Source organism: Chiloscyllium plagiosum, unplaced genomic scaffold (assembly GCF_037043375.1).
Source record: "Chiloscyllium plagiosum isolate Xiang-an unplaced genomic scaffold, Cpla_swu_hap1 HiC_scaffold_45, whole genome shotgun sequence".
Classification (NCBI taxonomy): Eukaryota; Metazoa; Chordata; class Chondrichthyes; order Orectolobiformes; family Hemiscylliidae; genus Chiloscyllium; species Chiloscyllium plagiosum.
This window is the reverse complement of record NW_028270183.1, coordinates 4,228,603-4,252,291: the sequence shown is the minus strand read 5'-3', so window position 1 is coordinate 4,252,291 and position 23,689 is coordinate 4,228,603. Positions and strand designations below refer to the sequence as shown.

General features: G+C 49.3%; 2 protein-coding genes across 7 annotated transcripts; both read right to left on the bottom strand.

Annotated features, from left to right (window-relative positions):
- Positions 1–4,749: 4,749 nt before the first annotated feature.
- p2ry11 (purinergic receptor P2Y11) lies at positions 4,750–15,527 on the bottom strand. 6 transcript variants are annotated; one of them, XM_087983244.1, is made up of 3 exons: positions 15,375–15,527; positions 11,948–12,157; positions 4,750–6,536 (listed from the first exon to the last, which is right to left on the bottom strand). In XM_087983244.1, the coding sequence occupies exon 3, from the start codon at positions 6,476–6,478 to the stop codon at positions 5,537–5,539; it is 942 nt and encodes a 313-aa protein (XP_087839370.1). In that variant the 5' UTR covers positions 6,479–6,536; positions 11,948–12,157; positions 15,375–15,527; the 3' UTR covers positions 4,750–5,536. The 6 variants fall into 6 exon arrangements, with proteins under 6 accessions (XP_087839370.1, XP_087839367.1, XP_087839369.1 ...); XM_087983241.1 differs by having other exon boundaries at positions 4,750–6,608; positions 15,375–15,482; XM_087983243.1 differs by lacking the exons at positions 11,948–12,157; positions 15,375–15,527 and adding an exon at positions 9,674–9,953.
- A 3,823-nt stretch (positions 15,528–19,350) lies between these two features.
- On the bottom strand, positions 19,351–23,526 carry ppan (peter pan homolog). The gene is made up of 3 exons (XM_087983144.1): positions 23,378–23,526; positions 21,909–22,074; positions 19,351–19,696 (listed from the first exon to the last, which is right to left on the bottom strand). Exons 2-3 carry the CDS (start codon positions 22,024–22,026, stop codon positions 19,413–19,415), a joined length of 402 nt encoding a protein of 133 aa, XP_087839270.1. The 5' UTR covers positions 22,027–22,074; positions 23,378–23,526; the 3' UTR covers positions 19,351–19,412.
- Positions 23,527–23,689: the final 163 nt, after the last annotated feature.

Here is a 23,689-nt window from a genome sequence, read left to right as displayed (position 1 = left end):
AAACTGCATTCCTTAAATCTCAGACGACATCTTCACAGTAATGAAAACTGGAAAGTGTATTTTGAGTTAAAATGACTGTAGTTCAGAATTCCTTCCTGAGAAATGGTTGTACTCCAATTAAAACATTTACAGTGTTTCCCTGACCACAAACACTGCCAGAACTGAACATTTGTTTTTTATTTCAGGTTTGCAGCTGTAGTTTAATTTGACAACAACAATAAGTCCAATCACACGGGATTTACCCACAAAATCTTGTTAAGAGGAGTCATAACAGTAGAGAAACAGGCCCTTCGGCCCAACCCATCCATGCTGACCAAAACCAACCTCGTCCCATTTACCTGTGTTAGGCTCAGATCCCTGTAAACCTTTCCATGTATCTGTCCAAATATCTCTATCACTTCCTCTGGCAGCACATTCCTGAGACTCACGCTATCAGATCACCGGCTGTGCCCAACGTAACCAGATTTTCCTAAAGGCACGTTGTACTTTGAAAGGAAAATGTCAGGTGAAAACAGCGACGCATTAAAAATGTCTTTAGGTTCAATTTGTTCACGGTTTACAGCGGCCTGACCTGGAAGTATTTCTGATCAGCGTGCTGCCTTGTCCGACTCATTGTCAACATCTTCAAACATCATTTCCCTGTTTCCACACTTCCATGCCCCAAATACCCCCACCCCCCCTTTCTCCTGCAGCCTCAACTTGGGAAGGAGGGGGTTTGACAGAACGGGGGAGTGGAGAATGTGTTGTATTAGTGATGACAGTGCAGCGGGTGTTGTTGACCCCTCCTGGGTACGTCCCCACCCTGTTTGCCACCCCAGCTGCTGTGGTTTTCTGTGCCAGGATTTCCTTGGTGCCCTCCTGCAGGAGTTGGCCGTGCCCTCAGTCCTCCCCCTTCTCCCCGTGGACAGTCAGTACCAGCTTGAGACCCTAGAGCAGTTGGTCCTTCATTGCGGCTTCCATCACCATCTCCCACCCCCTTCGTCCTGGTCGGTACAGTCTGCACTGAGATGATGATCCCCTGCTGCGTTTCCTTCACTTGCCCAAGGCCTCACTGCAGTGTGTTCTGGTGGGTTTCCCAGCCTCATGCCACCTGGGTACGGACTCGTCATTCCCAAAGGAACCTCAGATCTCTCTGTCACAGGACAGCCTGGGTCAGCTGCAAAAGGGGTTTTATCCCCGGGGGTCGCGAGGAGTTCAAGAGGCTTCACATTGTCCATGGCCCCCAGGAGCTGTTTTCTCGGAGGGAGACTGATGGACTCAGGACAGCCTCTGCTATCGATGCCCTCACTGCTGCAGCTCCCACCAAAACACTTCAACCAGGTCCCTGCCCCCCCCCCCCCCTCCCTCAGGGACACAGCTCTCCCCCTCCCCCCCCCCCCTCAGGGACACAGCTCTCTCTCCCCTCCCTCAGGGACACAGCTCTCTGCCCACCCTACCTCAGGGACACAGCTCTCTCCCCCCCCCCCGCCCCTCCCCTCAGGGACACAGCTCTCTCCCCCCCCCCTCAGAGACACAGCTCTCTCCCCCCCCCCTCAGGGACACAGCTCTTTCTCCCCACCCCCTCAGGGACACAGCTCTCTCCCCCCCCCCCCAGGGACACAGCTCTCTCCCCCCCCCTCAGGGACACAGCTCTTTCTCCCCACACCCTCAGGGCCACAGCTCTCTCCGCCCCTCCCTCAGGGCCACAGCTCTCTCCCCCCTCCCTCAGGGACACAGCTCTCTCCCCCCCCCCCTCCCCTCAGGGACACAGCTCTCTCCCCCCCCCCTCAGGGACACAGCTCTCCCCCCCCCCCCCCCCGTCCCTCAGGGACACACCTCTCTCCCCCCTCCCTCAGGGACACAGCTCTCTCCCCCCCCCCTCCCCTCAGGGACACAGCTCTCTCCCCCTACCTCAGGGACACAGCTCTCTCCCCCCCCCTCAGGGACACAGCTCTCTCCCCCCCCCCTCCCCTCAGGGACACAGCTCTCTCCCCCCCCCTCAGGGACACAGCTCTCTCCCCTCCACCCCCCTCAGGGACACAGCTCTCCCCCCCCCCCCCCCCCCCCGTCCCTCAGGGACACACCTCTCTCCCCCCTCCCTCAGGGACACAGCTCTCTCCCCCACCCGTCCCTCAGGGACACACCTCTCTCCCCCCTCCCTCAGGGACACAGCACTCACCCCCCCCCCCACCTCAGGAACACAGGTATCTGCCCTTCTCCCTCAGGGAAACACCTCTCTCCCCCCACCCCTCACCCCCTCCCCTCAGAAACACAGCTCTCCTCCTCCCTCCCTCCCTCAGGGACACACCTCTCTCCCTCCTCCCTCAGGGACACAGCACTCACCCTCCTCCCCCCCCCCCACCTTCCTCAGGAACACAGGTATCTGCCCCCCTCCCTCAGGGAAACACCTCTCTCCCCCCACCCCTCACCCCCTCCCCTCAGGGACACAGCTCTCTGTCCCTCCCTCACATTGAGTTGATGACCCAGTGGTTATGGCGAGGTATTGAACTCTCTGCCCTACACCCCCCCCCCCCCCCCCCGTAACTTCAGCTGGGGCAGTGAAGCAGGGGATCTCTCCCCTCGTGCCCACATCCTCTTCTTTCCTGGATCACTAACTGTGAGCATCCTGCAAATCTACTTCCTTGGTTGTCAGGTGACCACCTCAGGATGTGTAAAGCACTATATAAATGCACATCTTTCTTCCTCAAGAAAGCAGACCACTGGCATGACCCAGTCTGACAGCTGCCTGTCTAAGGGGGGTGTCTATCCAGAGACAGACTGGATATTGCAGGGACACACTCACCTTGATCCAGCTTTAACCTGTGAGTCCTGAATCCTCACGGAATATCTCATTTCCTCAAACAACTGTTGTATCTCTGATTAAATCCCATAGCTACGCAATGTCTCGTTGTTGATAAAGGAGATTTATGACTGTGTCAAACAACAGAAACATTTTGCAGACAGGTTAAATGTTGGATATAAACAGGACATCCTCAGTGTGCTGCATTAATGCCTGACCATTCAGTAATCAGAATTTCTGCTTCAGAATGAACTTTAACTCTGTAATGGTTCCACACCAAATGGTTTGTTCAGGATGAGCTGGAAGCCAGGTGGTTGGTCTGTCAGTCACTGGGCTGTGCGTCAGCCTCAGACCCAGGCGGTTCCTGTCAGTCTCTGAGTCACCATTCACACACCCAGCCCGCATCGGCAGGGGATGTGGTGGTCACATGGTCAAAATCAGAGCATTCATAATGAATCTAGAATTAATCCTGACAGGCAGGGAGTCAGTGCTGAAGGAGTGCTGCACTGTCAGAGGGTCAGTGCTGAGGGAGTGCTGCACTGTCAGAGGGTCAGTGCTGAGGGAGTGCCGCACTGTCGGAGGGTCAGTGCTGAGGGAGTGCCGCACTGTCGGAGGGTCAGTGCTGAGGGAGTGCCGCACTGTCGGAGGGTCAGTGCTGAGGGAGTGCCGCACTGTCAGAGGGTCAGTGTTGAGGGAGTGCCGCACTGTCAGAGGGTCAGTGCTGAGGGAGTGCTGCACTGTTGGAGGGTCAGTGCTGAGGCAGTGCTGCACTGTCAGAGGGTCAGTGCTGAGGGAGTGCTGCACTGTTGGAGGGTCAGTGCTGAGGCAGTGCCGCACTGTCAGAGGGTCAGTGCTGAGGGAGTGCTGCACTGTTGGAGGGTCAGTGCTGAGGCAGTGCTGCACTGTCAGAGGGTCGGTGCTGAGGGAGTGGGCACTGTCAGAGGGTCAGTGCTGAAGGAGTGCTGTCGGAGGGTCAGTGCTGAGGGAGTGCCGCACTGTCTGAGGGTCAGTGCTGAGGGAGTGCCGCACTGTCAGAGGGTCAGTGCTGAGGGAGTGCCGCACTGTCGGAGGGTCAGGGCTGAGGGAGTGCCGCACTGTCGGAGGGTCAGTGCTGAGGGAGTGCCGCACTGTCGGAGGGTCAGTGCTGAGGGAGTGCCGCACTGTTGGAGGGTCAGGGCTGAGGGAGCGCCGCACTGTCGGAGGGTCAGGGCTGAGGGAGCGCTGCACTGTCAGTGGGTCAGTGCTGAGGGAGCGCTGCACTGTCAGTGGGTCAGTGCTGAGGGAGTGCTGCACTGTCAGTGGGTCAGTGCTGAGGGAGTGCTGCACTGTCAGTGGGTCAGTGCTGAGGGAGTGCTGCACTGTCAGTGGGTCAGTACACTGGGCAGTTATGCTAGTCTCTGGGAACAGGGTGAGGTGTGTCTAGTTGTTCCACTGCTCCCTCAGCATCATCACTCATTTTGACAAGTCAGACAATCACATGGTTTTATTCCAGCCTGTTTCCACGCCACATCTTTGCAGCTTTTTTTGCGAGGAACAGTTTCCCAAGCGGAATGTTCCATTGTTTTTATAACAATCATTTCGAGAGTTAATTCCTTCCATTCAAGCATTCTTCCCTCTTAGAGGTTACCAAGTCGACATTCTGTTGCTGGGTTACTCAACAATTCAGTCAGGAAATTGACCCTGATCCTATTTTTTTCAGAATAAACCAAATCTGAGTGTGCCGGAAATGGGAAGTGTGGGAGAGAGGGTTTGTGTGCTCTACTGGGCAACTGTCATCAGCTGATATCCTCAGGTGGGAAACACTGAAGGAAATGAGAAAGCTCCCTGTCCTGGGATCCGAGAGGAATTTAAACAGGGAATCTCACATCGTGGGAGTACAGAGAGGGGAGAGCAAACACTTCACTGTGAGGTGGCACTGTCAATAAGATGTTTTAGTCACAATTTTGAAAATTCAAAGGATAAATTTACAATTGTAAATATATTGATGGAGTTTATTTAATTATTGTACATTCAAACTTGGTTGTCATCTCCAGAAGCATATTTTATGAAGACTGTATTCCATCAGCAATGTGAGGTTGGGTTGAATTTCTGTACAATTTGTGTCATGTTGAGAATGATGGAAAGGATCAATTGAGAGCATTTAAACATTGTTACAACCTGGATAATCATGGGGAGATTGTAAAGGTGTTAAGGGCTTCGAGAGCTATCTCGCCAAATAGTGGTGAGATGAGATGAGTTAATGACTGAGTGAACCACCCACATGAATCCAGGACAAGGAGGGCTGCTTAATAAATGTCCACCCCCTAACATCCCAAGAATTTGTATTTTTAATCACCATGGTGTCCAGGTGTCACTGGCTGGGCCAGTGTTTATTGCCCATTGCTATCTGGCCTGGAGGAGGTGGGGGTCAGTTGCTTTCTTGAACTGCTGCAAGTTTTACGGCATTTCCAAGGTGTCTCCGGGTGGTTGATGCCCTCTAGCATCACAGGATCTTTGGGGCATGTCTACACAGCATCATCTAGGTAGTACACACTGCTGCTACTGAGCGTCGGGGGGCAGAGGGAGGGGATGCAGTGCCAATCAACAGGGCTGCTTTGTCCTGGATGGTGTTGAGCTCCTTGAGTGTTGTTGCTCATCCAGGGCAAGTGGGCAGTATTCCCTGACCCTCCTGAGTTGTGGGTAAGTGGGCAGTATTCCCTGACCCTCCTGAGTTGTGGGTAAGTGGGCAGGCCATGGGGAGACATGAATAGAAGGTGGTTAACACTGTGTTACCTCTGTACTGACAATGCTATGTGTGCACCTCTGACACACCTCCCTGACATTGTTGAGGATGGCAGCATACACCAGGGGGTGGATACACATGGTGAGAGTGAGCAGACACTTGCTCACCTGGTAGACGGTGTATATGTCACTGGGCCTCCCCTTGTCCAGGTCGTGTAAGCGGCGGTATAGGTTAATGTTTCTCAGGATGGTGAATGGGATGAAGGATACAATGTACAACACAATGACAGCACAGACCAGCAGAGCAACCTGCCTCCTCTCTGAGCCTGTCACTGTCTGACTGCTGTGCACCTTCCAGAATATACAAACGTAGGAGAAGGCAGTCACTGCAAAGGGCAGGGCACAGCCGAAAACAGCAAGGAACAGGCTGTAGGAGAAATACCGTGGGAGCTGCTCATCGCTGGAGGAGCCCAAACACTCGCTTCTGTTCCTGGCCATTTCCACTTCAGAGAAGACAAATGTCGGGGAGGTGATGACAATGGAGAGAGTCCAGCCGAGCAGACTGACCAACCAGGCGTGTTTGGGCTGGATGTACTTGTGGGTAAACAGGGGGTGAACAATCCCCAGGTAGCGGTTAACGCTGATACAGGTGATCAGGAACATACTCCCGTACAGGTTACAGGTGAACAGGAAGCGTTCGATCTTACAAAGTGCCTGCCCAAAGATCCAGTCCTTATCGTTGGAGTAATAAACAATCAGGAGAGGCAAGGTGGTGATGTACACCAGGTCATTCACTGCGAGGGTAAAGGCGAAGATGATACCAGTGTGCCAGGTCTTAACCCTGCTCAGGAAGAACCAGATAGCCAGAGAGTTGGCGATAAAAGCCCACATGAACTCAATGCTGAATATTGGAGGCAGTAATGCTTTTTGGACATCAGCAAATGAAGCATTGGTTGACGTTTTCACTCTCTCCGCCATTTCCACTTGTCTTCAGCTGATCCAGTTTCAGTTTCCAACAGCACCTTGTTTGAAGGATCTGTGTGTGTGTGTTGAGGGGAGGTGTGAGATAGAGAGAGAGAGATCACTGGCATCTGTCACTGCCCACTTCCTGTGGATAGAATGGTAAATGTGAGACTCACAGAAACCCAAGAGGGCTCTCTAACCCTCACCCTTTGACACCGTTACTCAGCTGATCCTGAGCTTCTGGATTCAACAGCGTTTCAGTTTGAACCTGAACAAAAAAAAACCCAGGAGAAGGCCAGTGCCCTGAGGGAAAATGAGAGGGTGGGGGTAAAGCTTTCAGGCCGTTGTTAATCAGAATTATCAGCCAGGGCTCACCAAGTGAACCACAAGTGGCGACTGGGTAAGGGCCTTTGAAATAGAAACACCCAGTTTCCCATCAAATTGATTCGATCACCCAAACAGAAATGTCACCTGGGTTCCTAGGGCAAGGTCCCAACTCCAAACCATTCATTAACAGGAATTCTGGAGTGGGGGCCGCTGGGGGGCCTCTGATTGGACAGAGGGGGCAGCGGGGGGGCCTCTGATTGGACAGAGGGGGCAGCTGGGGGGCCTCTGATTGGACAGAGGGGGCAGCTGGGGGGCCTCTGATTGGACAGAGGGGGCCGCTGGGGGGCCTCTGATTGGACAGAGGTGGCAGCGGGGGGGCCTCTGATTGGACAGAGGGGGCCGCTGGGGGGCCTCTGATTGGACAGAGGTGGCAGCTGGGGGGCCTCTGATTGGACAGAGGGGGCCGCTGGGGGGCCTCTAATTGGTCAGAGGTGGCAGCTGGGGGGCCTCTGATTGGACACAGGGAGCAGCTGGGGGGCCTCTGATTGGACACAGGGAGCAGCTGGGGGACTCTGATTGGACAGAGGGGACAGCTGGGGGGCCTCTGATTGGACAGAGGGAGCAGCTAGGGGGACTCTGATTGGTTAGAGGGGGCAGCTAGGGGGACTCTGATTGGATGGGGGGGCAGATGGTGGGACTCTGATTGGACAGAGGGGGCAGCTGGGGGGGCCTCTGATTGGACAGAGGGGGCAGCTGGGGGGGCTCTGATTGGATGGGGGGCAGATGGTGGGACTCTGATTGGTCAGAGGGGGCAGCTGGGGGACTCTGATTGGACAGAGGGGACAGGTGGGGGGCCTCTGGACAGAGACGGCAACTGGGGGGGACTCTGATTGGACAGAGAGGGCAGCTTGGGGGACTCTGATTGGACACTGGGCAGCTGGGGGGACTCTGATTGGACAGAGGGAGCAGCTGGGGGGACTCTGATTGGACAGAGGGGGCAGCTGGGGGGACTATGATTGTGCAGAGGGGGCAGCTAGGGGGACTCTGATTGGACAGAGGGAGCAGCTAGGGGGTCTCTGATTGGATAGAGGGGGCAGCTGGGGGGACTCTGATTGGACACAGGGGGCAGCTGGGGGGCCTCTGATTGGACAGAGGGAGCAGATAGGGGGCCTCTGATTGGACAGAGGAGGCAGCTAGGGGGACTCTGATTGGACAGAGGGAGCAGCTAGGGGGTCTCTGATTGGATAGAGGGGGCAGCTGGGGGGACTCTGGACACAGGGGGCAGCTGGGGGGCCTCTGATTGGACAGAGGGAGCAGCTAGGGGGCCTCTGATTGGACAGAGGAGGCAGCTAGGGGGTCTCTGATTGGACAGAGGGAGCCGCTACATTATCTGTTGGAAGCAAACTTATGGAGAGAGCAAAGGAAATGCTGAAAATCCCCAGCAGCTTTGAGAGTATCTGAAAGGGAGAGAAACAGAGAAACATTTTCATGCATTGAGCGATTAAATTGAGGGTATGTAGTGCCTGAGAGTGTGGAGGAGGCAGCTGCAGGTTGGTCTCTGAATAAAAACCAAATATTGTGGATGCTGGAAATCTGAAACAAACACAGGTAAACACAGGAAAATCCCCGATAGTTGCAGTGTTCCTTCAGAAAACGAGAGCAGCCAAATCCACCAGGATGCCTGTGTTAGTTGGGGCTCTGTGGGTCCCAGTCTGTGATTCACATTCCACTGACCAAAGACATTTCTCCTCATCTCTGTTCTTGGTTCTCCAGGCTGGGGGAAACTAACATCTCCCTGAACAAGTAATCTGTAATATTTCACTGAGATCACCCCACATTCATCAAAACTGCAGGTAAGGCAGAGCCAGCTTACAAGGTCTGTCACTGCAGGTAACGCCTTTTGGATTTCCCAGGGGAGATTTCAACTCATATCCGTGCTGTTGGACTGGACCTTCGGATTACCTGCCACCTCCAAACGGCCCCCACCACCAGGGATATATTTCCCTCCCCACCCCTTTCCGCCTTCCACAAAGACCATTCCCTCCATGACTACCTGGTCAGGTCCACGCCCCCCCCCCAACAACCCACCCTCCCCTCCTGGCACCTTCTCCTGCCACTGCAGGAATTGCAAAACCCGCACCCACACCTCCTCCCTCACCTCTATCCAAGGCCCCAAAGGACTTCACCAGTTTCCTCATTTCCCCTTCCCCCACCTCACCCCAGCTCCAGCCTTCCAGCTCAGCACTGCCCTCATGACCTGTCCTACCTGCCTATCTTCCTTTCCACCTATCCACTCCACCCTCCTCCCTGACCTATCACCCCCACCCCCACCCCCCTCTCATTTATCTCTCCACCCTGGAGACTCCCTGCCTGTATTCCTGATGACGGGCTTTTGCCCGATTACCCTGTTACTGCACCTCACTCCAAAATCGTTGAAAACGCAATATCTGGTTGGATTGGCTGTATGCAAATAAGCTGCCCACTCCAGCAACAACAACTGCTATTCCATAGCAGCATTTCATTGGCTGCCCAGCTCCCTAGGACGTGCTGAGGATCTGAAGGGTGCTACAGCAATGCAAGTCCTACAAGGCTGGGGCTGGGTGGGTTGCTCTTCAGAGGGTCGGTGTGGACTTGTTGGTCCGAAGTTTCCACACTGTAGGTAATCTAATCATCTAATCTGACTGCACGATCTGCACGTTTTAAAACCAGAGCAGCGGGCACAGTCCAGGACCTCCAGTAACAAAGATCAAGTTGCAGCAGTCTCTTCAGAAGGTCTGTGTCCAAAAATAAGCACATGTGGCAGCTGCTAAGTTTAAACTTGACAGTGTACGCTCAGAATTATATTCACCGGACAAGGTAAAGTCAAAATGGATAAAAACTCACAGCTCTCGGTGTGGGTACCTTAAATTCGGGACAGAAAGCAGTTACCCAGCAGCGTCTCTGCCCCACAGTGAGGTCGGGTCCAAACTCCCCTCTCTCCCAAGATTCAATCAATTCAGTAAACACAGAGCCTCGGATACACCACAGCGCTGGCATACTGAGCCGTTTGGTAATTTTAGCCTTCTGCTTGGGCTGAAATAATTCCAGAAAGAGAGTTCCCCGGCACCAAGTCCCCCTTTATTTACACATGCACAGTACATGTCACTGACCCTGCTTGGACAGATCTGGCTCCCAGAGTGAGCAAGGACCCCTGAGCGTCATGTGTGTGTGTGTGTGTGTCAGCCAGGGCTCCCTGATTGGACCCAGTTAACAGCCCCAATCAGGGTTGAAGAGTGACTTTATACAGGTTTCAAAAATCATAAGGGGCACAAATAGAGTTAACGGTAGGTGTCTATTCCCTAGGATGGGGAATTTCAAGACGAGCGAACACATTTTTAAGGTGAGAGGAGACAGGTTTAAAAAGGACAGAAGGGGCAACTTTTTTTACACAGAAAGTGGTTCGCATGGAATGACCTTCCTGAGGAAGTGGTGGATGTGGGTACAATCACAATGTTTAAAAGATATTTAGATAAGTCCATGAATAGGAAAGGTTTGGAGGGATATGCACCTGGAGCAGGCAGGTGGGACTCGCTTAGTTTGGGATTATGGTCAGCATGGACTGGGTGGGCCGAAGGGTCTGATTCCATGCTGTCTGACTCTGTGACTCTATTACAGGAGATCAGGCCATGTTCAAAATAGATCAGAAGGATTTTTCATATCCACCTGAGAAGGCCAACAGGTTTTCATTTTCAACCAGCACTGAGTACATTCAACAGTGCCCACTCCCTCAGCACTGACCCTCTGACAGTGCAGCACTCCCTCAGCATTGACCATCTGACAGTGCCCACTCCCTCAGCACCGACACTCCGACAGTGCCCACTCCCTCAGCACTGACCGTACAACAGTGCGGCAATCCCTCAGCACTGACCCTCTGACAGTGCCCACTCCCTCAGCACTGACCCTCCGATAATGCCCACTCCCTCAGCACTGACCCTCCGACAGTGCCCACTCCCTCAGCACTGACCCTCCGACAGTGCCCACTCCCTCAGCACTGACCCTCCGACAGTGCGGCACTCCCTCAGCACTGACCCTACAACAGTGCGGCACTCCCTCAGCACTGACCCTCTGACAGTGCCCACTCCCTCAGCACTGACCCTCCGACAGTGCCCACTCCCTCAGCACTGACCCTACAACAGTGCGGCACTCCCTCAGCACTGACCCTCTGACAGTGCCCACTCCCTCAGCACTGACCCTCCGACAGTGCCCACTCCCTCAGCACTGACCCTCCGACAGTGCGGCACTCCCTCAGCACCGACACTCCGACAGTGCGGCACTCCCTCAGCACTGACCCTCCGAAAGTGCCCACTCCCTCAGCACTGACCCTCCGACAGTCCCCACTCCCTCAGCACTGACCCTACAACAGTGCGGCACTCCCTCAGCACTGACCCTCCGACAGTGTGGCACTCACTCAGCACTGACCCACTGACAGTGCCCACTCCCTCAGCACTGACCCTCCGACAGTGCGGCACTCCCTCAGCATTGACCCTCCGACAGTGCGGCGCTCCCTCAGCACTGACCCTCTGACAGTGCCCACTCCCTCAGCACTGACCCTCCGACAGTGCGGCACTCCCTCAGCGCTGTGTGTCAGGCTGGGTTTCTGCCGTCAGTGTGGGCCTTACACTGACAGTTTCCAGACCCCGAGATGGAGCTGTCTCGGTCTCCTTTGCTGCTGCAGATTTTTCGAAACGTATTTGAACAGGATGAGATTTTAGAGAGCGGGAGAGGAAGCGATTTTATTGTAACAAACTTTCTAACCCCATCGAACCACGTGGCTGTGATTTGAGTCTCCTAAAGTATTATTCCTTGTAATTGTCAGAACCAAATCGCAGCAGAGAAAGGCTGGTTTGTCATCGCCTGTAAATGTTCACTGATCCAAGTACATTATCCAAAGCCTCTGTGTGTTATTGAGAACATGCCAATTGTTTCCCAGAGAAAAAAAAGTGCAACGATAAAACCTATTCCCCTACCCTCCCCGAGAAAAAAAAATCATTTAACAACCGTATTACGGTAAAGAGGGAATTAAATTCAAAACTCACTGCCCCGATCAGATTTAATGATATCACTGGAAGCTGTAAACATGATCAAAATCACAGTTAAAACATCTTCTCTCATGCTTACCTGCCACAAGTAAATCAACAATCCAGAATTTTTGAATGCTTTTGCAAATGGGAATTCTGTTCCGTGAAGCAAGCGCGTCCTTATTTTAGACAATTCCTTTCTTGTACCTCGTTTGTTTAACTGTTTCGTCTGTGCAGCATGTCATTCAACATTTCAGAAAGATGTGTTCCACAACGGGTGGATACAAACCAGCCATGCACTTGTTACTTCCTGTGTGGGATTTGAACAGGAAACCCATTTCAGTTTGAGTTCTTATCACACCAAAAAAATGCACTTGTACAGCATTTTGAGTTTTTGGCAGGACTACGTTTTGATTCCAAACTCTTTCAGCTGAGTTCTCAGCTTGATCCGTGGTTGGAAAGTAACAATCACCTTCCGTTCCACGGGCTCAAAGAGAGCAGAAAGCAAAGGACCAGCATTTTTCAGCGCGGATCCCTCACCCATTGACACCTAACGATGGAGTCAGGCTCCAAGCGGAGGCATGCCATAGTTGAATGTCCCACAAACTTTCAGGTTCACATGACAATCAGTACTTGCTGAAAATTCCTTCAGGGATGCTGGTGTCACCTGATGGGGCAGGAGCTATTGCCCTGGAGAAGGTGATGGTGCGAGTGGAGGGGGATTCCAGCACCCTCCTGATTTGTGTCTTGTGAACAGGCTTTGGGGAGTCAGGAGGGGAGTTACTCGCTGCAGGATTCCAGCCTCTGACCTGCTGTTGTGTTTGTATAGTGAGTCCAGTTTTAAGTTTCTGGGTAATGGTAGCCCCCATGATGTTGATAGTGGGGGATTCAGTGATGGTGGCACCACTGAATGTCAAAGGGCTGTGGTTAGATTCTCTCTTGTTAAAGATGGCCTTAGTGTTGTCTGAATGTTACTACCACTTAACATGGACATGAACTGTTTCAGTACCTGAGGAATTGTAAGTGGTACAATCATTATTAAATTTTCATCTCCTTACCCTTACAGTGCAGACTGATGCTAACAAAGCTCAGCAGAGTGAAATACTGACTGGATATCTCTGAGAGATTACAGCATTTTTTTATTATTCCAAACAACCCCAGAAACTGTGAAGTGCTTTGGAATGTCCCGAAAGGCGCTATGAAAATGCCCATCTTTCTGCCTCACAGGAGGCAGCATGAGCCAGTCTCTGAATTTCTGTATCCACAATGGACGTCCCGAACACCAACAGCACCAACACAGCTCATGCATTTAATTAAAATCAGACACAAAATTGATTCATTCATCGAGATACCACAGACAATGAACCATTTTTCCCTTCGGTTCGCCAAGCAGTGATTTCACAAATAGCTCCAAAATTAACATTGAATCCGAGTGGACAAATATTGAGTTGGATCCTGTTGTGCTGCCATTACATAATAAGCAGCAAACACAAACCCAGAGATAACGCTGTGGTTGCAAGTCAGAGCTAGCAACACTTTCAATACAGTCACACGTCCCAATGGTCTCAAATCCTGAGCGTGGTTCAAATGCTCAAAATCCGGCAGGCTCAGTAACGGTTTTATTTATTCACAGAATGACAGTGTCACATGAAGGTGTCTCCAGCAGCACAGCACTGAAATATCACCCTCAGTGAGACTGAGCATCGCCCGAGACTCAGTGACAACTAAATGCAGGAAATTACTGGGCGGGCAGAGCCTACCGTTAAGGTGAAAGGTCATGAAGAAAAATTCATTCATCCAGAGGCTGGTGGGAATCTGGAAAGTACTGCCTGGGAGGATGAACATGATTTAATTTGGTTTGATTTATTGTTGTCACGTGTACCTGAGTACAGTGAAACGTTCTGTTTTGTGAGCAGTACAGGCAGATCATAACAAACAAGGACACACAGACCATAGGGTGTTTGGACAGAGCAATACAGGTGGATTAAATCTGCACAGGAGGTGCACAACAGCAAGATCACAATTAGAGTGGAAATCAGAGAGGTCCATTCAATAGGCTACTAACATCAGAGAAGAAGCTGTTCCTCAACCTGACAGTGGAGGTTGGAAGCCTCACAGCCTTTAAGAAATCCCTGAATGTGCACTTAAACATTGTCAGAACATTGAAAGCTTTGGGCGAAATGCTGGGAAGTGGGATTAGTGGAGAGAGGTTGATGCAGACTCAATGGGCTGAAGGCTCTCTTGTTGCTGATAACTCAATGACTATGACTCCATGTAAAGGAAGGTGTAACTGTGGAGAAGTAATGCAGGGTTCCTTGCTTGTTCCTGGGTGACCATCAGCTACACACACTGTTGGTGAGCAGTAGGACATCTAATTTAATGTTACACATTATTCACTCAGTTTTTAAAAGATCAATGAAAGGACACATCACAACACTGACAAAAAAAAACCTCGCTCCTGGTAAGTCCTGAGCTGAGTCGAATTGCTTGGACTCAGGACCCTCTGTCCTGAGAAACCAGCTGTTTGGTTGTTTCATTTAGGCATTGACTTGTTGCAGCTGGGGAAAGGCAGCAGTGCGAGTCCAGTGTGAGGCCTGATTGATCTCTATTGTAGTGTCTGGAAGAGATTTCAGTACCATGACGCCTCATCAAGCTGTATTTGCAAGAAAAATCAGTGATAACTTTATCTAGTGACCTGTGTCTATGTGCCAGAATACCACATCTTGACACTCCACACCATATCCTTTCCACCTTGAAGAACTTATCATGATTGGCCAAAAGCCTTTTTTTCCCCAAAAGTGCATTGCTGCAGAGAGAAAACTTTTTTATTTCCCTTCACTTGGTACATTTGCTCAAGTTATTTGGAACAGTAAACAGTTATATTTTCATGTTACATACTGTGTTGACCAATACAGCATCGTCAGTCAGTCAGTTTTGTTTTACAATAAACCTATCGGTTTGTGGTTGATGGAGAAAGCATACAATGAGCTGTATTGGGAGAACAGTGGCATTTCCCTTGTGATTCCAGCAGTAATGGGATCAGAAAAGGACATTCCTCTCATCTCAATCATAAGAAGCCCTTGTACTGTTTCCAACTGCCTGTTCCACCATGTATCACTCCTATTGTCCCCTTCCACCCCTCAAACACTGCCCTACAGCAATAGGTAACCCTTTGACTAATACACAAACCAAACTGATGTGGTTTACTTCCAGACTCCTTTCTGTTAGAACCTGCGTATTATTAACTCTTACAGCGGATGGGAAAGTTGCAATAAATAACCAGAAAGCAGCTGATTAAACTGATCATCCATTTCCAGGAAACCACACTTCTTCTCAGACATCTGGTTTCTTGCCAAAGTGTCTTCAGCTGGGCCTTGTCTGCAGTTAGATCTGAAACCTCCCATCTGTTTATTCACTTGCAGGATGTGCCTGTCTCTGACTAGACCAACATTTGGTGCCAACTCAAAATCCCCCTGAGAGGATGAGTCTCATTGTGACCTGCTGCAGTCCTTAGGGTGCACACCTACCTTTTTTACAGTTCCTTTTTCATACGAACAGAGTAAATGGAGAGAGCCACTCGCTGCTACATTCTCTGTGGCAACACGTCGACAAGAACGCACTCGCCTCTTGGAGAGGTTAGACTGACAATAAACTGCTGTTGATGCAACTCCATGCAAATACTGACTCAATCAACACCCTCTTTTGATGCTGCGTATAGTGTTGCAATATGCTGTTCATATTTACCTTTCCTTTTTATAACCCAAAAAAAAAGGACATTCAACCAGGGTGGGGCTGCAGAAAAAGATGAGTTCATGCCTGCACCTCGCATTACCACTAGACAGTAAAGGTCATCACACCAGGAGCAGGAACACTGGCTAATGCACCACATTTAACTGGTTAACACTGGCTAATGAACCACATTAACTGGTTAACACTGGCTAATGCACTGCATTAACTGGCTAACACTGGCTAATGCACCGTATTAACTGGTTAACACTGGCTAATGAACCACATTAACTGGCTAACACTGGCTAATGCACTGCATTAACTGGTTAACACTGGCTAATGAACCACATTAACTGGCTAACACTGGCTAATGCACTGCATTAACTGGCTAATGCATAACATCCCTCCAAACATTTCTTAATCATGTACTTATCTAAATGTCTTTTAAACTTTAAAAAGAATTACCCATTTCTTATCACCTTATCTATACCTCTCATGATTTTACAAACTTCTACAAGGTCACCCCTCAGCCTCCTACACTCCAGTGAAACATCCCAGCCTATCCAACCTCTCCTTACACCCAAACCCTCCATTCCTGCCAACATCCTGGTAAATCTCTTCTGAACCCTCTCCTGTTTATTAATAATATCCTTCCTATTAATAGGATCCTGTGTTCCAGCATTAAATCAAGTAACTATCTGCATTTTTATCTTCTTTGGTTTTGCAGCATCAAAAGCACATTTACAAGGATAATACTCAGGGGTTATGTTATGAGAATAGATTATACAAATGATCGGATCAAAGTCTTCAAGATATTAACAGAAAAACCAAGGGGTAGATCAACTATCTCCACTGGTTGGGATTCCAGAATAAGGAGGGATGTTGGGAAACATTTCTACACACAAAGGGTGGGAGAGGTGTGGAACTCTGCTCCACAAACAGCAATGAATGCTAAATCCAATTAATGCAAATCTGACACAGATACATTTTTATTCTGCAAAGGTAATGAGGTGTGGCCCCAGGGCAGGTAGGTACCTGTTTATGGAATTAAGCCAAATACCAGCTATGATCCCATTGGCTGGAACAGGCTTGAGGGGCTGAATGGATTCTGGATTAGTGGTGCTGGAAGAGCACAGCAGTTCAGGCAGCTTCCGAGGATGCTGTCTGAACTGCTGTGCTTTTCCAGCACCACTAATCCAGAATCTGGTTTCCAGCATCTGCAGTCATTGTTTTTACCACCTTGAGGGGCTGAATGGCCTATGTGATGAAAAGCGTGAGATTTATCATATTTAGAGCTTGGATTTTAAACAAGTGGCATATGGGTTTTAGTTACTTTCGTGAAGGGTTTAAGAAACAAGGTCAGAAAGGCCTTTCTTAAGCAGGGACCCAGTCCAGTATTGTATGAAGAGAACTGACTGCAAACTTCCTGGGCTGTTAATACATCATTTGTCCTGTGGGGTTTACACTGAAATTGTGTAAACATTGAAAGGCATTCACTTACCTGTGATTTGGAATTAACAGGGATTGAGTTCAGCTTAGAAAACCAAGATATTGAAGTTAAAAATCACACAACACCAGGTTATAGTCCAACAGGTTTATTTGGAAGCACACTAGCTTTCGGAGCGACGCTCCTTCATCAGGTGATTTTTAACTTTGTACACCCCAGTCCAACACCGGCATCTTCAAATCAAGATATTGAAGACTTTTAGGGTAGGTTCAGGAGGAACTGGAGGTCAGAAGCACATCGTTTCTCTCCCTAGAGCAGCATGTAGCAGCTCAGGGAAATCAGTTATCTTTATTTAAAAGTTGTGAAGCTCCCAGGCTGGGAACATTTGGTTAATGACAGTTTTATGGAGCATCCTTAAAGTAGGCAAGAAAGATGGAGAGGTCTAAGAGGGAATTTCGAAGACTGCCCCAATAGCAGAGCAATTACATCTGGGGATGTATACAAGGCCTGACAGTAGATATCACAGACAATTCACAAAGGAGGTAAGGGGAGACAAAGGAACTGACGATTGCAAACAGAGCGTTTTAAGCAGAAACAGCACTCACTCGAAGTCAGAATGTACCTAGCAGTGTTGCTCAAAAGATCAAGTAGAAATGAGTGTGAGATTAGGAATGTGTTGGAACATTAAAACCTTGAGATACCCAAAGGTTTCATCAGCAGAGACACTGGGGCAAGGACCAACTTGGGATGGTACAGAAGTGGAAACGTTCCAAGTCTTTAACTGATGGTATGGAACTAGCTCATCTCAGTGACAGCAAGTTGCGAATGGATTGGTTTAGTCTCACACTATTCTCAGGGAGAGCGATGGAGTTGGGAACTTTGACAGCTAAGTGGCAGAGTTTGGCTGTCATAGGTTGTAATGGATGTTTCTACACAGACCAGCCTTGTGAACCTCACGTTATATTAACCATCAGAATTCCACAGGAACACCAATAATCTGTTGGTTTCTGCAGGAGAGATTCTGGGTGACACATTGTCAGTGCACACACACGTGTGTGAATTTTGCATGACTTGCTTTCCCCATCAACTCCTGGTGGGAGCTGCATCGAGCTGGTGTGTAACTGATACACGCTGCAGTGACCAGCTGATTTGATTCAATACAGCCAGACTCTGAATTCAATCATCAGGGTTCCTCTGCCCCATTCCTCTTAGCCCAACTGGCAGGCTGTTCCGGGAGGGGGGGGGGGGGGGGGGGGGGGGGCCGCAAAATAAATCCGAGAGAGTCCTGGTGCTGAGGTGATTGGATGAAGCTGCTGAGATCATCTCGAACACTGACTGCTACAAACAAAACAGACAGGAGCGAAATTCTACCAATACTGATGGTCACAGAGAGCTGGAACTCACATGTGAAATTGTGCACGTTATTTTGCTGCAATTGATGTTCACTCAGTTACACTGACATTGTATCCCACAGGTAACCAGGAACTTGTGAGAACCAGTGCTCAGTCACTCAGTGGCTAGGAATCTCTGGCAGTCAGCGCAGTAAGAACACCCGATCCTCTCGGGATGTTTATTTTCCATGTGCCTGATACGAAGCAAGGCTCATTCTGAGGTTTGTCCCCTTAACTTGGTTCTCAATCCAGTACCTGAGCCCTGTGACTGAGTCACAACCCTCTAAGAGAAAGAGAGAGACTGGGACAGAGCAGAGCACTCACTGTCACTCGCATCAACAACCCCTGTTCCTCCTAGATCTCAGCACCCCCCCAGCCTGTGTGCTCTCCACTCCTCTGGGTCCCATCCCCATCATAATTACCCGCTCTACAACACCTTTGCTCAAGTTGTTACAGGAAGAGCATGGATCAAGTGAGACTGCCTTTGCCTCTTGGTGTAAATGTAGGTAACACCTGATTCAAAGACTCGAGGGAAGAAATAGCTCATACTTCTCAGTGTAATCTATTGGAAGTCCTTTCTGAGACACACCTAACCAGATAGCAGCTGTAATAATTCCTGTGGAGTTCCCCATGTCACCTCCCGCCCATCCCAGCTACTGTGCCTCTGTCTCAAAGGTAACGTTCAAGAGGATCTCGCTCCAAAAACTCAACATTCACCCCCCACCCCCCCTCCCAATCCAAATACACCAACAGTAACTGCTGCTGTATACTTTGGTCTTTAAACCTTGCCCCTCAGCCTTTCTGGTTTATATTGTGAGAGATGGAGTGTCCCTGGGAGTTAATGCACACTCCTGTCCCTCAAACACTGGCAGCATTAGGCTGCATCACTGTATAACCCAGAGCTTCAGGTGTGGCCTATTAAGTGGCGAAACCATTATCTGAATCAAGCAAAATTATTTTTATTGTCCCCGTGCTGTCTTTGGTTTTTTTTCCATTTCTGATCAACGCCTCATTTTGCCTTTCCTCAGAGATTGACCCTTGGCCTTGGAACTCTGACCTTGATGACCTTTATTCTTGAGCACAGAGCCCCTGAATTTGGAGTGGATCAGGCGAGACTCAACAAGTCGGAGTTTCCTCCCTTGTATCCTCCTCTTTTTGGTTCTGCCCGAGTCTGGGCTGGTGGGCCTCTTGCTAGCTACTTCCTCGGGATCCTTTGCCCGTTTCCTGACCGAGTGCGGGGATTTGTTCCTCTTCCTTTTTCTCTGCAAAGCTCCTGGAAATAGGTCTGAGGAAAAACAAAAATTCAAATCAGCTCAGAAAACTATAATGCCGAGAAGTGAAAAAAAGAGGTCACAGTTGGTAAACCCAGCCCGCAAATTAATCGAATCTGCTTCAGCAGTGACGGGATGAGTTTCAGTGGGATAAAGGGAGGGGTTTGTGTGTGCTCTTCAAGAAATATTAGGTCAACTTTAACCATTAATCTGCAGGAGCAGTTAGTACGAAACACTGTCCAAACAAGAGGAGTGGGGTGTAAACTGCTCCTGTTGCGTTCTGCCTCTGTTGAACTATATTAAACACCCTTTGAGATATAGATTAATAATTTTTGCGCCCACAGACATTACACATTTCTGGAATGTTACTCCATCACTGCTGTGGGGTGTTTACAATGACCCATTCGAAAAGCAGGCCATGTCAGACTGCAGACATGAAGTGTGTCAGTCAGATTTGAGTGTACTCAATGTAGCCACAGAATGCTGTTTCAATCCAAATGAACAGCAGTAAGACAGAGTGTGTGGATCAAACCCAGCTCCCACCCACCCCCCAAAAAACAAAGATACTCAGCCTGAGCAGTGCATTCCCTATCGCCCCGGGGCATACTCTGAAGGCTGCAACTAGGAAGTAAAGTTCGTAAATCACATTTAAACAAAATAAAATTCAAATTTACAAAAGATAAAAGCCATGTATTTTTTGAAGCAGCATAACTGATAAGTTCCTAGGAATCTGTCCAACCGACAACATGAAGTTCATATATTCCTCATCATTACTTATGAGTTGGGAATTTATTGTAATGGATAATTAACGGTTACTTTCCTTCTCACTGACCTCTGATCCCAGAGAACATTCACAGCAATAAAGGTCAAGGGTTCATGTTGGTGATAACACCATGCAGGGATTTCGAGAGGGTATCAGATAGAAATTTGACATGCCCGTGTAAGAGAGCAGACAGCCCTCTCTTTTGCAATGATAAACTGGAAGCTGAACAGATTTAACTCAAATAATTTGAGAATTAGAAGAGCAAGTTAAAAACCAAATGTTTTATTTTTGAGGTGTATGATGCAGAGCTGTTCTTGGAAGCTGAGGGGGAGAACTCAACAGTACTTACGCTTCTGAGTCAAGGAAATTCTGCCTGACAACAGCACTCTGATTGGCTGAGTTACAGTGCATTAAAAAGCTGTGTGCACAGCAGAGAAAAATACCCAGAGCCAACAGACTGAAAACATCCATCTCCCTCCCTCCAGCTGGGGGGGGGGGGGGGGGGGGGGGGAGGGGGGTAAGACAAACAAAAGACAAGCATTCTAACATGACCTAGGTCCAACTGATCAGCCACCACAGGAGGGTGGCCCCTTTGAAAGACACGTCTTCTTTGCTGAAATCAAAAGGACTGAGAGAAAGTAATGTAACCGTGTCCCAGACATTTGATCTTTAGAATTCTGTTTCCTTCTATACTCTTTTTTTCACTTAAATATATGTTTTTTGTCTATCCTATATCTGAATGTGTATAAAATCAGAGTTTTGAAGGGACAGAGTTTCAATTGCTTAGCTGGAGATTAGAAATCCTTTCTTTGTGCTTTTGTTACACTGTGACAATAAATAATTATTCTTTATTATTCCTGTGGATACCTGGTGTGAACTGTTCTTGTCCTGAGTAGCCATCAGTGGAACAAACAGATCAATTTGTTGGTTTCACTGCGATTTTATACATTCTGTTACAGCTGGTGGCGTGGCGAGGTACAATTATCAGCTACACTTGCCAGTGAAGTCATCACAATAGTACTTGAAAGGCATGTTTCTAAACATTAATGAACAGACCTGACACTGAAGGGAAGAGGAGAGATTCTCTTTAATTTTGTGTCTTTATCTTATGTAGATTGGACCAAGAGGTGCTAAATAAATAAATGGTGAATTTACATAGCAGACATGGAGATGGTTTATTTATCTAAAACCAAAAACCCAAGTCTGACTGTCATAAAGACCGTTCAGTGATTTCCTTTTGGAAATCTGCATCTTTACCCAGTCTGGCCTTCCCCCCCCCCCTTCACAACTCCAGACCCACAGCAATGTGAACAAGAGCAGGTAGGCAGGGGCAACAAATGCTGGACTTGCTGGTGACATCTATATCCACACAACAGCAAAGCCCACTCAAACTCTGCTGACATTGTCAAAGGTGGTCTCTCAATGAACACCAGCGATCTTCAGAAAGCAAAATAAACCATTACCATCATCTGGTTCAACTCCGACTTCCTGGCGATAATACTCTCGGTCTGAATCTTTGGTTAGACTGGTCACTCTGAACTCCCGTCTCCTCAGTACACGGATCCTCAACCTCCTCTTCATCTTGGGCACTCCTCAGCATTCTTCCTCATTCCAGCCAGACTTCTTTTCCTGAAGAAAAGAAATGAAAATGAAGGATGTACATGCTGATTTTCAGAGCCAGCCATGATCGGATTCTCTGAGCCAACCTCCCTGCAGCCTCCCAGCCAATGCTCCGTGTGCTGCTTGCTGTTTCTTCCCTACCCAGCCTCAATCCCTGTCACAAACTCACTGCCACAACCTCCCAGATACTGAGTGGGACAGGGTGGATCGAGACCAGATGTTTGTCCCTTGGCCAGTCATTCCAGAACCAGCCGTAGAGAGCTGTGCAAGTTCAGGCATTGAGCAGGATCTCTCAGTCACTAACATCCCAGTTGCCTGTGGCATCTCTAACACTAATGGCTGGCCACACCTTATCAGTCAAAATGTCACTCATGTATATTCCTACCCACTCTCTGCCGCTGCTCGCTTACTCTCTCTCTGTCTGTCCCACCCCACCACAGGAAGTGCGGATGGAGAGTCTGAGAGATGTTCATACTCACTCAGTTCAAACCACCAGAAAGTTAAGAGTGGAAGGAGAGATTAGATGCATTATTATGTAAACAATGGGTGCAATTAGATTTGTCAGCAGAAATTATTTTGAATCATCTACTGTATCCAAATGCAAATCAAGAGTGTAGCATTAGAATTTTGAGTGAGTGATCCAGCTATGGGAGCAAGTGATCAAATCCAACACAAATTAGATGAATTCCATCACAGGAACAACAGCAGGCCATTCAACCCATTCTAGATTATATCTGAATATCAAACTCAATGCCATTTCCCCCCCTCCACTGTCTTCAATCCATTGAGGACGTTAATCACCAGGAATTTATCGAGTTATGTCTTGAACCTGCTCAATGCCTGGACTTGCACAGCTCTCTACGGCTGGTTCAAGAACGACTGGACAGGGGCAAACATCTGCACTCGATCACCCAGTCCTGCTCCGTAACGGTTGTGGGAGGTTACAGGAGATCAGCTCCCATTCTTCAAAAGTCTGACAGTTTCCTCAGTCTCTCCTCGCAAGGCAATCCCATCAGAGAGTGGTCAATTACTCCAGTATTATTGGATTATGTGACTCCCAGGGAGTTTGGGAGGGAGTTATACAGACCCAGGGCTGTCACTGTGTACATTCCCCATGTTCAAAGTAAAGATGTGGGTCAGTGCAGTCAGGAACAAGAACAAACCTCCCCCAGGGACACTGCTGGCCTGGGTCGCGGTGGGCTAGCACTGCCAGTGTGAGAGAGAGCCAGGAGGCGATGTAGCTGGTATCAGTGGAACCGAGCTGCAATGGTGGTGAAGGGTGAACACAGAGGGTGAGGGTGGGGTCACTCACCTGTGCAGCTCATGCTCCCTCTGTTTACGGCGAATGTCTCCCTCTTGTTTTCTGCGTCTTTCCTCTTTCAGTTTCTGCCGTTTCTCTCGCCGCTGAAGCACCGCCTGCAGCTCCTCCTCTGTCTTTTGAACTGGGACCAAAAAGGAAGAATATTTCACACAGCCTTTCATAAACACCGTTCTCCCAAAAATACTGCTTTCATCTCTGGCTTAATAGGAAAATCCTGACAAACCTGACCCAGTATTTATCAGAGAGGCCTGCAGAGAGAGAACATTCGACTATGAAAGCATCACAGTGGAATGGGGTCTTTAT